This window comes from Heterodontus francisci, chromosome 5, assembly GCF_036365525.1.
Source record: "Heterodontus francisci isolate sHetFra1 chromosome 5, sHetFra1.hap1, whole genome shotgun sequence".
Classification (NCBI taxonomy): Eukaryota; Metazoa; Chordata; class Chondrichthyes; order Heterodontiformes; family Heterodontidae; genus Heterodontus; species Heterodontus francisci.
In genome coordinates, this window is record NC_090375.1 from 174,748,743 (window position 1) to 174,760,854 (window position 12,112).

Sequence of the window (12,112 nt, forward strand, 5' to 3'; positions counted from 1 at the left end):
TTGGTTTAGTAAACTGGACAATTGCAACTTGCTTCCTCATGAAGGCAAAGAAGGAAACAAAGATCAGGCTTGGAGCTTTCCAGCCAAAATAGAAAGGTATTTGACAGAGGTCACACAGTGCCCAGGGTGCCTGTACATCCACAACTTCAAAATAAAATAATTCATTACATTAAATACTAAACAGGCAGCACACCTGGAAAACTCATATCTATTAAACAAATATTCAACATTTTATGAGGAAACCAGGAACTATATTCTGCAGTAAATTATTTTTACAGGGACAAAATGCCGTCCCCTCTCCTCTTCCACAAAATGCATAATCCAGACAGTTCCAGAGTCCTGCTCTACGAATGTTCCCTGAGCATTGGTGACCATGCCTAGCCAGAGATGCTTAGGTCAACTGAAGCAACCCAACTGCTGAGGTCAGCTACAGCTGATCTGTATGGCACAGCTCTACATCATCTGACAGCACCTTTACCCACTTTTTGTTCCTCAAAAGGGAGCTAAACACATGCCTGCCTTTTTAAAGAATGTCTTAATTAAATAATTGCATTGAGGGGACATTTTGTAATGAAGTTTAGAGACTGCATATTTGTTTTAGACCATTCATTTTATTGGAACAATAAATAGTCGCATTCAGTTTATTCAGTAAAATGTAAGCAGTCATAAAGAATAGTAGAAATAACTGTGTAAACAAGCATCGATACAACCTATTAAAGAGCATCTCAGAACCCTCAAATCAAAATGGAATGGCTATTTAAAACAATAGTAGAGAAATCATATTCACGGCCACCCCCTCGATCTTGCCATCTCACATGGTCTCGCTGCTCCCATTGTAACTATCACTGATAAGGCGATCTCGATTAGTTCCTTATTTTGCTCTCTACCCATATGCCCCTTCCCCCTCCCAAACCTACTTTTTTCTCTGTCTGCCCCTAGGAAAAACTCTCCCTCAACTCATCTACCACTGCACTGTCAATCTCTCAACTTTGGCCCACAATTCACTGCAACATTTCTGCAGATATCAATTTGGTACATCACATCCTCTCCATCACCTCTGATGACCTTTACTCTCTCTCACCTTAGTCATTCCCCAGTATACCCTTATCTCTGCTTCTTTAAGTCCAAATGACACATATTTGAACATCTTTGGCAGTAACTGGTTTAACCATCCACCGCCAGATCTGACTAGACCACAAAAAGTATTATCGGCATACAAGTTACACATGGCGGGCTGGTCAGAAAAGTAAGAGCCCATGGGATCAGAGGGCAAATTGGAGCCAAAATTGGCTCAGTGGCAGGAAGCAAAGGTTGACAGGTGTTTTGTGACGGGAAGGCCGTTTTCAGTAGGGTATCTCTCAATGATTTAGACTTAAAAGGTAGGGGACATTATATGAAAATTGTCTGTGTGATCAATAGCTGGAAAGACTGCAGGAAGATGTCAATGGACTGGTCAGGTGGACAGAAAAGTGACAAATGAAATTCAATCCAGAGAAGTATGAGGTAATGCATTTGGGGAGGGCAAACAAGGAAAGCGAATACACAATAAATGATAGGATACTGAGAAGTGCTGAGGAACAGACAGACCTTGGAGTGCATGTCCACAATCCCTGAAGGTAGCAGGACAGGTAGATAAGGTGCTTAAGAAGGCATATGGGATACTTTTCTCTATTGGCTGAGGCATAGATTATATGAGCAGGGAAGTTTTTTTTATTTTAATTTGTTCATGGGATGTGAGCATCACTGGCAAGGCCAGGTTTATTGTCAATCCCTAATTGCCCTCGAGAACATGCTTGTGAGATGCCATCTTGAACCACTGCAGTTCATGTGTTGCAAGTTCACCAACAGTGCTGTTAGGGAGGGAGTGCCGATATTTTGACCAAGTGACGGTGAAGGAACAGCGATATAGTTCCAAGTCAGGATGGTGTATGATTTGGAGAGAAACTTGCAGATGGTGGCGTCCCTGTGCATCTGCTGCCCTTGTCCTTCTAGGTGGTAGAGGTCAGGGGTTTGGAAGGTGCTGTTGAAGGAGCCTTGGCAAGTTGCTGCGGTGTATCTTGTAGATGGTACACACTGCTGCCACTGTGTGCCAATGGTGGAGGGAGTGAATGTTGAAGGTGGTGGATGGGGTGCCAATTGAGTGGACTGCTTTGTCCTGAATGGTGTCGAGCTTCCTGAGTGTGTTGGAGCTGAACTCATCCAGGCAAGTGGAGAGTATTCCATCACACTCCTGTGCCTTGTAGATGGTGGAACAGGCTTTGGGGAGTCAGGACGTGAATTACTCATACGACCATATGAATTAGGAGCAGGAGTAAGCCACTCGAGCCTGCTCCGCCATTGAATAAGGTCATGACTGATCTAACTGTAAACTCGACTTCACATTCCTGCCTATCCCCAATAACGTTTCAGCCCCTTGGATATCAAGAATCTATCTCCCTCTGCCTTAAAAAATGTGAAGACTCTGCTTCCACTGCCTTTTGAGGAAGAGTTCAAAAGACTCACGACCCTCAAAGAAAAAATTTCTCCTCATCTCGGTCTTAAATGGGCAACCCCTTATTTTTAAACAGTGACCGCTACTTCTAGATTCTTTCATATGGGGAAACATTCTTTCCACATCCACCCTGTCAAGACCCCTCAGGATCTTATTTGTTTCAATCAAGTCGCCTCTTACTCTTCTAAACTCCAGTGGATACAAGCCTAGCCTGTCCAACCTTCCCTCGTAAGGCAACCTGCCCAATCCAGGTATTAGTCTAGTAAACCTTCTCTGAATTGCTTCCAATGCATTTACATCCTTCCTTAAATAAGGAGACCAATACTGTACATAGTACTCCAGATGTGGTCTCACCAATGCCCTGTATAACTGAAGCATAACATCCCTACTTTTGTATTCAATTCCACTTGCAATAAATGATAACTTTCTATTAGCTTTCCTAATTACTTTCTGAACCTGCATACTAACCTTTTGCGATTTGTGCACTAGGGCATCCAGATCCCTCTGCATCTCAGAGCTCTGCAATCTCTCACCATTTAGATAATATGCTTCTTTCTTATTCTTCCTGCCAAAATGGACAATTCATATTTTCTCACATTATACTGCATTTGCCAGATCTTTGCCCACTCATGTAACCTATCTATATCCCTTTGTAGCCTCCTTATGGCCTCTTCACAACTTACTTTCCTACCTATCTTTGTGTCATCAGCAAATTTAGCAACCATACCTTCAGTCCCTTCATCCAAGTCATTTATATAAATTGTAAAAGGTTGAGGCCCCAGCATTGATCCCTGTGGCACACCACTCGTTATATCTTGTCAACCAAAAAATGACCCATTTATGCCCACTCTCTGTTTCCTCTTTTCTAGCCAATCTTCCATCCACACCAATATGCTACCCCCTACACCATGAGCTTTTATTTTCTGCAATAACCTTTGATGTGGCACCATATCAAATGCCTTCTGGAAATCTAAGTACAATACATCCACCGGTTCCCCTTTATCCACAGCACATGTTACTTCTTCAAAGAACTCCAATAAATTGGTTAAACATGATTTCACTTTCACAAAACCATGTTGATTCTGCCTGATTACCTTGAATTTTTCTAAATGTCCTGCTTTAACGTCTTTAACAACAGCTTCCAACATTTTCCCTAAGACAGATGCATACTGGTCTGTAGTTTCCTGCTTTCTGTCTCCCTTCCTTTTTGAATAAAGGAGTCACGTTGGCTATTTTCCAATCTAATGGAACCTTCCCCGAATCTAGGGAATTTTGGAAAATTAAAACCAACGCATCAACTATCTCACTAGCCACTTCTTTTAGGACCCTAGGATGAAGTCCATCAGGACCCAGCCCTGATCAGCCCACAGCTCCAACAATTTGCTCAGTACCACTTTCCTGGTGATTGTAATTTGCTCGAGTTCCTCCCTTCCTTCCAGTTCCTGATTTACAGCTATTTCTGGGATGTTACTTGTATCACCTACAGTGAAGACTGATGCAAAACACCTGTTCAATTCATCTGCCATCTCCTTATTTTCCATTATTAATTTCCCAGACTCACTTTCTATGGGACCAACACTCACTTTATTAACTCTTCCTTTTTAAATATCTGTAGAAACTCTTACTTTGTTTTTATATTTCTAGCTAGCTTTCTTTCGTACTCTAATTTTCCCTCATCATTCTTTTCGTCATTCTTTGCTGTTCTTTATATTCTGTCCAATTATCTGACCTGCCACCCATCTTTATGCAATTATATGCTTTTTCATTAAGTTTGATACTACCTTTAACTTTTTTAGTTAACCATGGATAGTGGGTCCTGCCCTTGGAATTTTTCTTTCTCATTGGAATATGTGTATTCTGAAATATCCCCTTAAATGTCTGCCACTGCATCTCTATTGACCTATCCCTTAATCTAATTTGCCAGTTCACTTTTGTGAGCTCTGCTTTCATGCCATCATAATTGCCCTTATTTAAGTTTAAAATACTAGTCTTGGACCCATTCTTCTCTCCCTCAAACTGAATGTAAAATTCAATCATATTATGATCACTGCTTCCTAGGGGCACCTCACTTACAGCTCATCAATTAATCCTATCTCGTTGCACAATACCAGGTTTAGTATAGCCTGCTCTCTGGTTGGCTACAGAATGTACTGTTCTAAGAAACTATCCAGAAAGCATTCTATGAACTCCTCATCTAGGCTACCTTCGCCCATCTGATTTTTCCAGTCTATATATAGGTCAAAATCCCCCATGATTATCTCCATACCTTTCTTAAAAGCTCCCATTATTTCTTCCCTTATACTCTGTCCTACCATCTGGTTACTGTTAGCAGCCCTGTACACCACTTCCACAAGTGACTTCTTGTCTTTATCATTTCTCATCTCTACCCAAACCGCTTCGACATCCTGGTTTCCTGAACTTGGGTCATCTCTCTCTAATGTGCTAATACCATCATTAACAGAGGCACACCTCCTTCTTTTCCTAGCTTCCTGTTCTTCCTAAATGCCATGTAGGAAAGTGCAGAATTCCTAGCCTCGAACCTGCTCTTGTAGCAGCTGTATTTATATGGCTGGTCCAGTTCCGTTTCTGGTCGATGGTAATCCCCAGTATGTTGATGCTGGGGGGATTCAGTGATGGTAATGCCATTGCATGTCAAGGGGAGGTTAGATTCTCAAGTATCAGGAGGAGTGTATTTAGGGGACAGTGATCATTGTATCATAAGGTTTAGGCTGACTATGGAAAAGGCCAAAGAGCAACCCAGGGTAAGAATAATTAACTGGGGAAAGGCCAACTTCAATGGGGTAAGAATGGAGTTGGGGTGAATAAATTGGAGTCAAAAGCTGGCAGAAAAACCAGTAGATGAACAATGGGCTACCTTCAAAGAAGAGATAGTTTGGGCAGAGCCGAAGTATGTTCCCTCGAAGGGGAAAAGTAGAGCAAACAAATCCAGAGCTCCCTAGATTATAAAAGAGTTAGAGATTAAGATAAAGAAGAAAAAGTGTGCTTATGACAGATGCAAAGTAGAAAATACTATCGAGAACCAGGTTGAATATAGAAGGTCCACAGGGGAAGTGAAGAAGCAAAGAGAGAGCATGAGAAGAGACTGGCAGCTAGCATTAAAGGAAATCCCACAGTTTTCTATAGGCATATAAATAGTAAAAGGGTGGAAAAAGGAGAAGTGGGGACGATTGGTGACCAGAAAGGGGATTTACACATGGAGGCAGAGGGCATAGCTGAGGCATTAAATGAATACTTTGCATCTGTCTTTACCAAGGAAGAAGATGCAACCCAGGCAATGTTGAAAGAGGAGGGAAGTCAGACACTAGACGGGTTTAAAATTGATATAGAGGACGTATTAGATAGGCTGTCTGTACTTAAAGTGGATAGAGCACCAGGGCTGGATGAAATGCATCAAAGAATACCGAGGGAAGTGAGGGTGGAAATCGCAGCGGTGCTGGCCATAATTTTTCAGTCTTCCTTAAACTCAGGGGTGGTGCCAGAGGACTGGAGAATTGCAAACATTACACCCTTGTTCAAAAAAGGCTGTAAAGAGAAGCCCAGCAACTACAGGCCAGCCAGTTTAACTTTGGTGGTGGGAAAACTTGTAGAAAAAATAATTCGGGATAAAATCAATAGTCACATGGACAAATGCGGGTTAATTAAGGAAAGCCAGCATGGATTTCTTAAGGGAAAATCATGTTTAACTAACTTGCTGGAGTTTTTTGAGGAGCTAAGAGAGGGTTGATGAGGGCAATGCTGTTGATGTGGTGTATACGGACTTTCAAAAGGCATTTGATACAGTGCCACACAACAGATTTGAGAGAAAACCTGTAGCTCATGGAATAAAAGGGATGGTAGCAACATGGATACGAAATTGGCTGAGTGACAGGAAACAAAGAGTAGTGGTTAATGGATGTTTTCGGGCTAGAGGAAGGTTTGTAGTGGAGTTCCCCAGGGATCAGTGTTGGGACCCTTGCTTTTCCTGATATATATTAATGACCTAGACCTTGGTGTGCAGGACACAATTTCAAAGTTTGCAGATGATAAGAAAATTGGAAGCATTGTGAACTGTGAGGAGGATAATGTAGAACTTCAAAAGGACACAGACAAGTTGGTGGAATGGGCAGACAGGTGGCAGATAAGTCCAATGCAGAGAAATGTGAGGTTATTCATTTTGGTAGGAAGAACATGGAGAGACAATATAGAATAAAGGGCACAATTCTAAAGAGGGTGCAGGAGCAGAGGGACCTAGGTGTATATGTGCATAAGTCATTAAAGATGGCAGGACGGGTCGAGAGAGCAGTTAATAAAGCATACAGTATTCTAGGCTTTATTAATAGGGTCATAGAGTACAAGAGCAAGGGAGTTATGTTGAACTCGTATAAGACATTAGTTCAGCCTCAGCTGCAGTACTGCACCCAATTCTGGGCGCCGCACTTTAGGAAAGACATGAGGGCATTGGAGAGAGTACAGAAAAGATTCACGAGAATGGTTCCAGGGATGAGGAATTTCAGTTATGAAGATAGATTGGAGAAGTTGGGACTGTTTTCCGTGAAGAGAAGGCTGAGAGGTGATTTGATAGAGGTATTCAAAATCATAAGGGGTCTGGACAGGGTAGATAGAGAGAAAGTGTTCCCACTCCTGAAAGGATCAAGAACGAGAGGGCACAGATTTAAAGTATTTGGTAAGAGAAGCAAAAGTAACATGAGGAAATACTTTTTCATGCAGCGAGTGGTTAAGGTCTGGAAAGCGCTGCCTGAGAAAGTGGTGGAGGCAGGTTCAATTGAAGCATTCAAAAGGGAATTAGACTGTTATATGAAAAAAAAGAATGTGCAGGGTTATGGGGAGAAGGCAGGAGAATGGAACTGAGAGAATTTCTCTTTCAGAGAGCCAGTGCGGGAACAATGGGCCAAATGGCCTCCTTCTGCATGGTAACAATTCTGTCATCCTGTGATTCCATTAGAGATGGTCGTTGCCTGGCACATGTGTGGCCCGAATGTTACCTGCCACTTATCAGCCCAAGCCTGAATGTTGTCCAGGTCCTGCTGTATGTGGGCATGAACTGCTTCAGTATCTGAGAAACTACAAATGGTACTGAACACTGTGCAATTCCACATTGTTGGATAGATGACAGTGTTGTAGCTGTACTGGAACAGTTTGGCTAGGGGCCCAACTAGTTCTGCAGCACAACTCTACAGCTGGGATGTTGTTCGGTCCCATAGCCTTTGCTGTAAAGCTTTAAGATAGAACTGTATAAAACACTCATTTGATGATAATTCTGATCACTGCATTACAGGCAGTATGTGAGGGTACAGAAGAGATTTAGAAAGCTATTGCCAGGATTGGAGATAATTTTCTGTGAAGGAAAATTGGATCGTCTGGGGTTGTTTTCCTTGGACTAGAGATGGCTGAGGGAAGATTTAATTGAGGCACATGAAATCACAAAGGGCTTAGATAGAGTGGATAGGTCAGGCCTATTTCCCTTAGCAGACAGATCAATAACGAGGGGGCAGATTTCTTGTAATTGGTAGAAGGATTAGACAGGAGTTGAAGGGAATATTTTGTACACATAGGATGGTGGGGTCTGGAACTAACTGCTTGACAGTGTGGTAGAGGAAGAACCCCTCCTCGCATTTAAAGACTACTTGGACATGCACTTAAGTGCCAATACCTACAGGGCAATGAACCAAGAGCTAGAAAGTGGGATGAGGCTAGATAACTCTTTTTCAGCCAGCACAGATATGATGGGCCAGATGGTGTCCTTCTGTGCCGTAAATTTTCTATGTTTCTGTATGTCCCACAAACAGCAATTTCCAGATAATCTGTTTTAGTGATGCTGGTTGAGGGATAAATATTGGCCAGGACTCCGGCCAGAATTCCCCTGCCCTCCTTTGAAGTCGTTCTATGGGATCTTTTACATTGACTAGAGCGAGCAGACAGGGCCTCTGTTTAACTTTTCATCCAACAGTGCAGCACTTCCTCAGTACAGACTAGGGAGGTTGCGGGTTTCTTTCCTGCAGAATAAGTGGAGGTTTATGACTAGGTCAACCAATTACCTGCCCTCTTAAATTATACGATGCACATGACCTTGGGAGATTTGGGGGAGGGGAGATGAAGGGGAAGATTTACCTCTAACATCCTCTCTGCTGAGTGAGATGTGTGGGTGTCAGTCAAAAGCCTTTTCCCATCTGCAAGCAGAATCTCCAAAAGAATAGCTCGTGCTCGAATCTTAAATGTTTCCTGCAACAAAAATAATTTTTAAAAAAAGGAACAGCTCAGTGGTATTTCCTACATGAGGGTGCAGAACATGGTTTTCAAATTTCTCATAACTGACTAAAATATATTTCAGCATTGCAACAGCGGAAGTGCACTGGAACATTTTATACCTGCCCTAGAGAAGTAGAGAGAGAATAGATTAGCCATTGGAGTAAGTAAATTACAAGCCTCCACATTTGAAGCCTGGCGGGGCTAAATAAACTGGTTTAATATATTGTACTGCTAGCTTTTCTCTTTAGTTAGTTAGTTGTCTACTATTAGCTTAAACCAGATGCCAAACAGCATCAATCCCCAGACATCACATGATAACAACACAATGAATTCCACTAACCTCAATGAAACCTTCAATTATTGTTTGGTTGATTAATATCAATATCTGACTCCAAGGGGGAATTTTAACTCTCAAAAATCAGTTTACATAGGATTACATTGGGGTTTTTTATTCTTTCATGGAATGTGGATGTCGTTGGCTAGGCCAGCATTTATTGCCCATCTCTTATTGCCCTCGAGAAGGTGGTGATGAGCTGCCGTCTAGAACTGCTGCAGTCCTTGGCGTGTAGGTACACCCATATTGTTGTTAGGAAGGGAGTTTCTATGACTTCCAGGATTTTGACCCAGTGACAGTGAAGGAAAAGAAAACATAAGAAATAGGAGCAGTAGGCCATTCGGCCCCTCAAGCCTGCCTCACCATTCAATAAGATCATGGCTGATCTGCCTCAGACCTCAACTCCTCTTTCGTGCCAGCTCCTCATAGCCCTCAGCTCCCCAATATTTCAAAAATCTATCTACCTCCTCTTTAAATACTTTCAGTGATCTAGCCTCCATAACTCTCTGGGGTACAAAATTCCAGACATTCACTACCCTCAGAGAAGAAATTCCTTCACATCTCAGTTTTAAATGAGTGTCCCCTTATTCTGTAACTATGTCCCCTAGTTCAAAATTCCCCCCCACCAGTGGAAATAATGGACTCTAGCATTTTCCCAACGACCGATGTTAGGCTGACTGGTCTACAGTTTCCTGCTTTTTGTCTCCCTCCCTTCTTGAACAGAGGCGTCACATTAGTGGTTTTCCAATCCACTGGGACCCTCCCGGAATCCAGTGAGTTCGAGAATATTTCGACCAATGCCTCCACTATCTCTGCAGCCACTTCCTTGAAAACCCTTGGATAAGGGCCATCAGGTCTTGGCCACTTGTCTGCCTTTAGTCCCATTAGTTTGTCAAATACTTTGTCCCTCATGATAGAGACTGTTACAAGATCTTTCCTCCCATTAGCTCATCTGATATCTGTGGGATGTTTATAGTGTCCTCCACCGTGAAGACTGATGCAAAAATATTGGTTTAAATTATCTGCCATTTCCCTGTTCCCCATTATCAATTCTCCAGTCGCATCCTCCAAGGGTCCCATGTTCACTTTAGCTACTCTCTTTTTAATTACCTATAGAAGCTCTTGCTGTTTGTTTTTATATTTCTTGCCAATTTAATTTCATAATCAATTTTCTCCCTCTTTATTAACTTTTTAGTCATCTGCTGCTGGTTCCTAAAAAAAATTCCAATCCTCTGGCCTACCACTAGTTTTCACCGCTTTGTATGCCTTAGTTTTTGATTGGATACTCTCCTTGACCGTCTTTGTTAACCACAGGTGGTTCCTCCTTCTCATCGAGTCCTTCTTTTTGACTGGGATAAATTTTTGCTGAATGTTATGAAATATCTGCTTAAATGTCTGCCACTGCTCATCCACTGACCTTCCCCTTAGTCTATTTTCCCAGACTGCTTTAGATAACTCTTTCTTCATACCTCTGTAATTGCCCTTGTTTAAGTTAAGGACACTGGTTTGAGACCCGAGTTGCTCGCCCTCAAACTGAATTTGAAATTCTACCATGTTGTGATCGCCACCCCCTAGAGGATCCTTAACTATGATATCTCTTATTAATCCTACCTCATTACACATTACTAGATCTATAACAGCCTGTTCCCTGATAGGTTCGGCAACGTATTGCTTTAAGTAACAATCCCTGATGCACTGTACAAATTCGTCTTCCATGTTACCTCTGCCAATCTGATTTGTCCAGTCAATATATAGATTAAAATCACCCGTGACAATTGCAGTGCTCTTCTTACACATCTCCGTTATTTCCCGATTTATACTTTGTCCTACAGTGAGACAACTCTTCAGGGGCATATTGATGACTCCCACCCATGACTTCTTCCCCTTGCTATTCCTTACTTCCACCCAAACTGATTCCACATCACGATCTATTGCACCTATATCACTACACACCACCGCACTGATACCTTCCTTTATTAACAAAGCTACCCCACCTCCTTTTCCTTTCTGCCTATTTTTCCGGAATGTCTAATACCTTTGAATATAAGAGTTCCCAGTCTTGGTCACCCTGCACCCACATCTATGTAATAGCTATCGAGTCATACTCATTAATTTCCATTTGTGCGGTCAACTCATCTATCTTGTTACAAATGCTACGTGCATTCAGATAAAGAGCCTTAAGCTTTGACTTTTTACCATTATTACTCATTCTGGTTCTAATTTCTGCTGCACTCTTCTGCTTATATTTTCTGTCCCTTCCTGTCACACTTTGATTACCGTTTGCCTCTTCACTACCCTGCACCTCTGCTCTCTCGTTTCTTTTTGATCTTTTAAACTTCCCTTCCCCCCACTAATTAGTTTAAAGTCCTATCAACAACCCTAGTTATACAATTCGCCAGGACACTGGTCCCAGCATGGTTCAAATGGAGCCCGTCCCAATGGAACAGCTCTCTCCTTCCCCAGTACTGGCGTCAGTGCCCCATGAATCGGAACCCATTTCTCCCACACCAATCCTTGCTGATGTAGTTCCAGTCAGGATGGTGTGTGGCTTGGAGGGGGACTTGCAGGTAGTGGCACAGAAACAGGCCATTTGGCCCAACCAGTCCATACAGGCATTTATGTTCCCCTCGAGCCTTCTCCTGTCAATCTTCATCTAACTCTATCATAACCCTCTATTCCCTTCTCTCTCATATGCTTGTCTAGCCTCCCATTGCATGCATCTATATTATTCGCTTTAACCACTCCCTGTGGTAGCAAGTTCCACATTCTCACCCCTCTTTGGGTAAAAAAGTTTCTTCTGAATTCCCTATTGGATTTTTTAGTGACTACCTTATATTGATGGCCCCTCGTTATGCACTTCCCAACAAGTGAATACATTCTCTTTGAATCCACTCCCTCAAAACCTTGCATAGTTTTAAAGACCTCTAGCAGGTTACCCCTCAGCCTTCCTTTTTGGAAGAGAAGAGAGGCCCAGCCTGTTCATCCTTTCCTGATATTTATAACCTTGCATTTCTGGTATC

General features: G+C 42.3%; 1 protein-coding gene across 1 annotated transcript in view; it reads right to left on the minus strand.

Moving 5' to 3' along the window:
* The window catches only part of rnf19a (ring finger protein 19A, RBR E3 ubiquitin protein ligase), a 247,116-nt gene that overhangs the window by 212,144 nt on the left and 22,860 nt on the right, over window positions 1–12,112 (minus strand). The window contains 1 exon segment of the mRNA XM_068032374.1: window positions 8,621–8,731. Coding sequence (XP_067888475.1) covers window positions 8,621–8,731 — 111 coding nt within the window.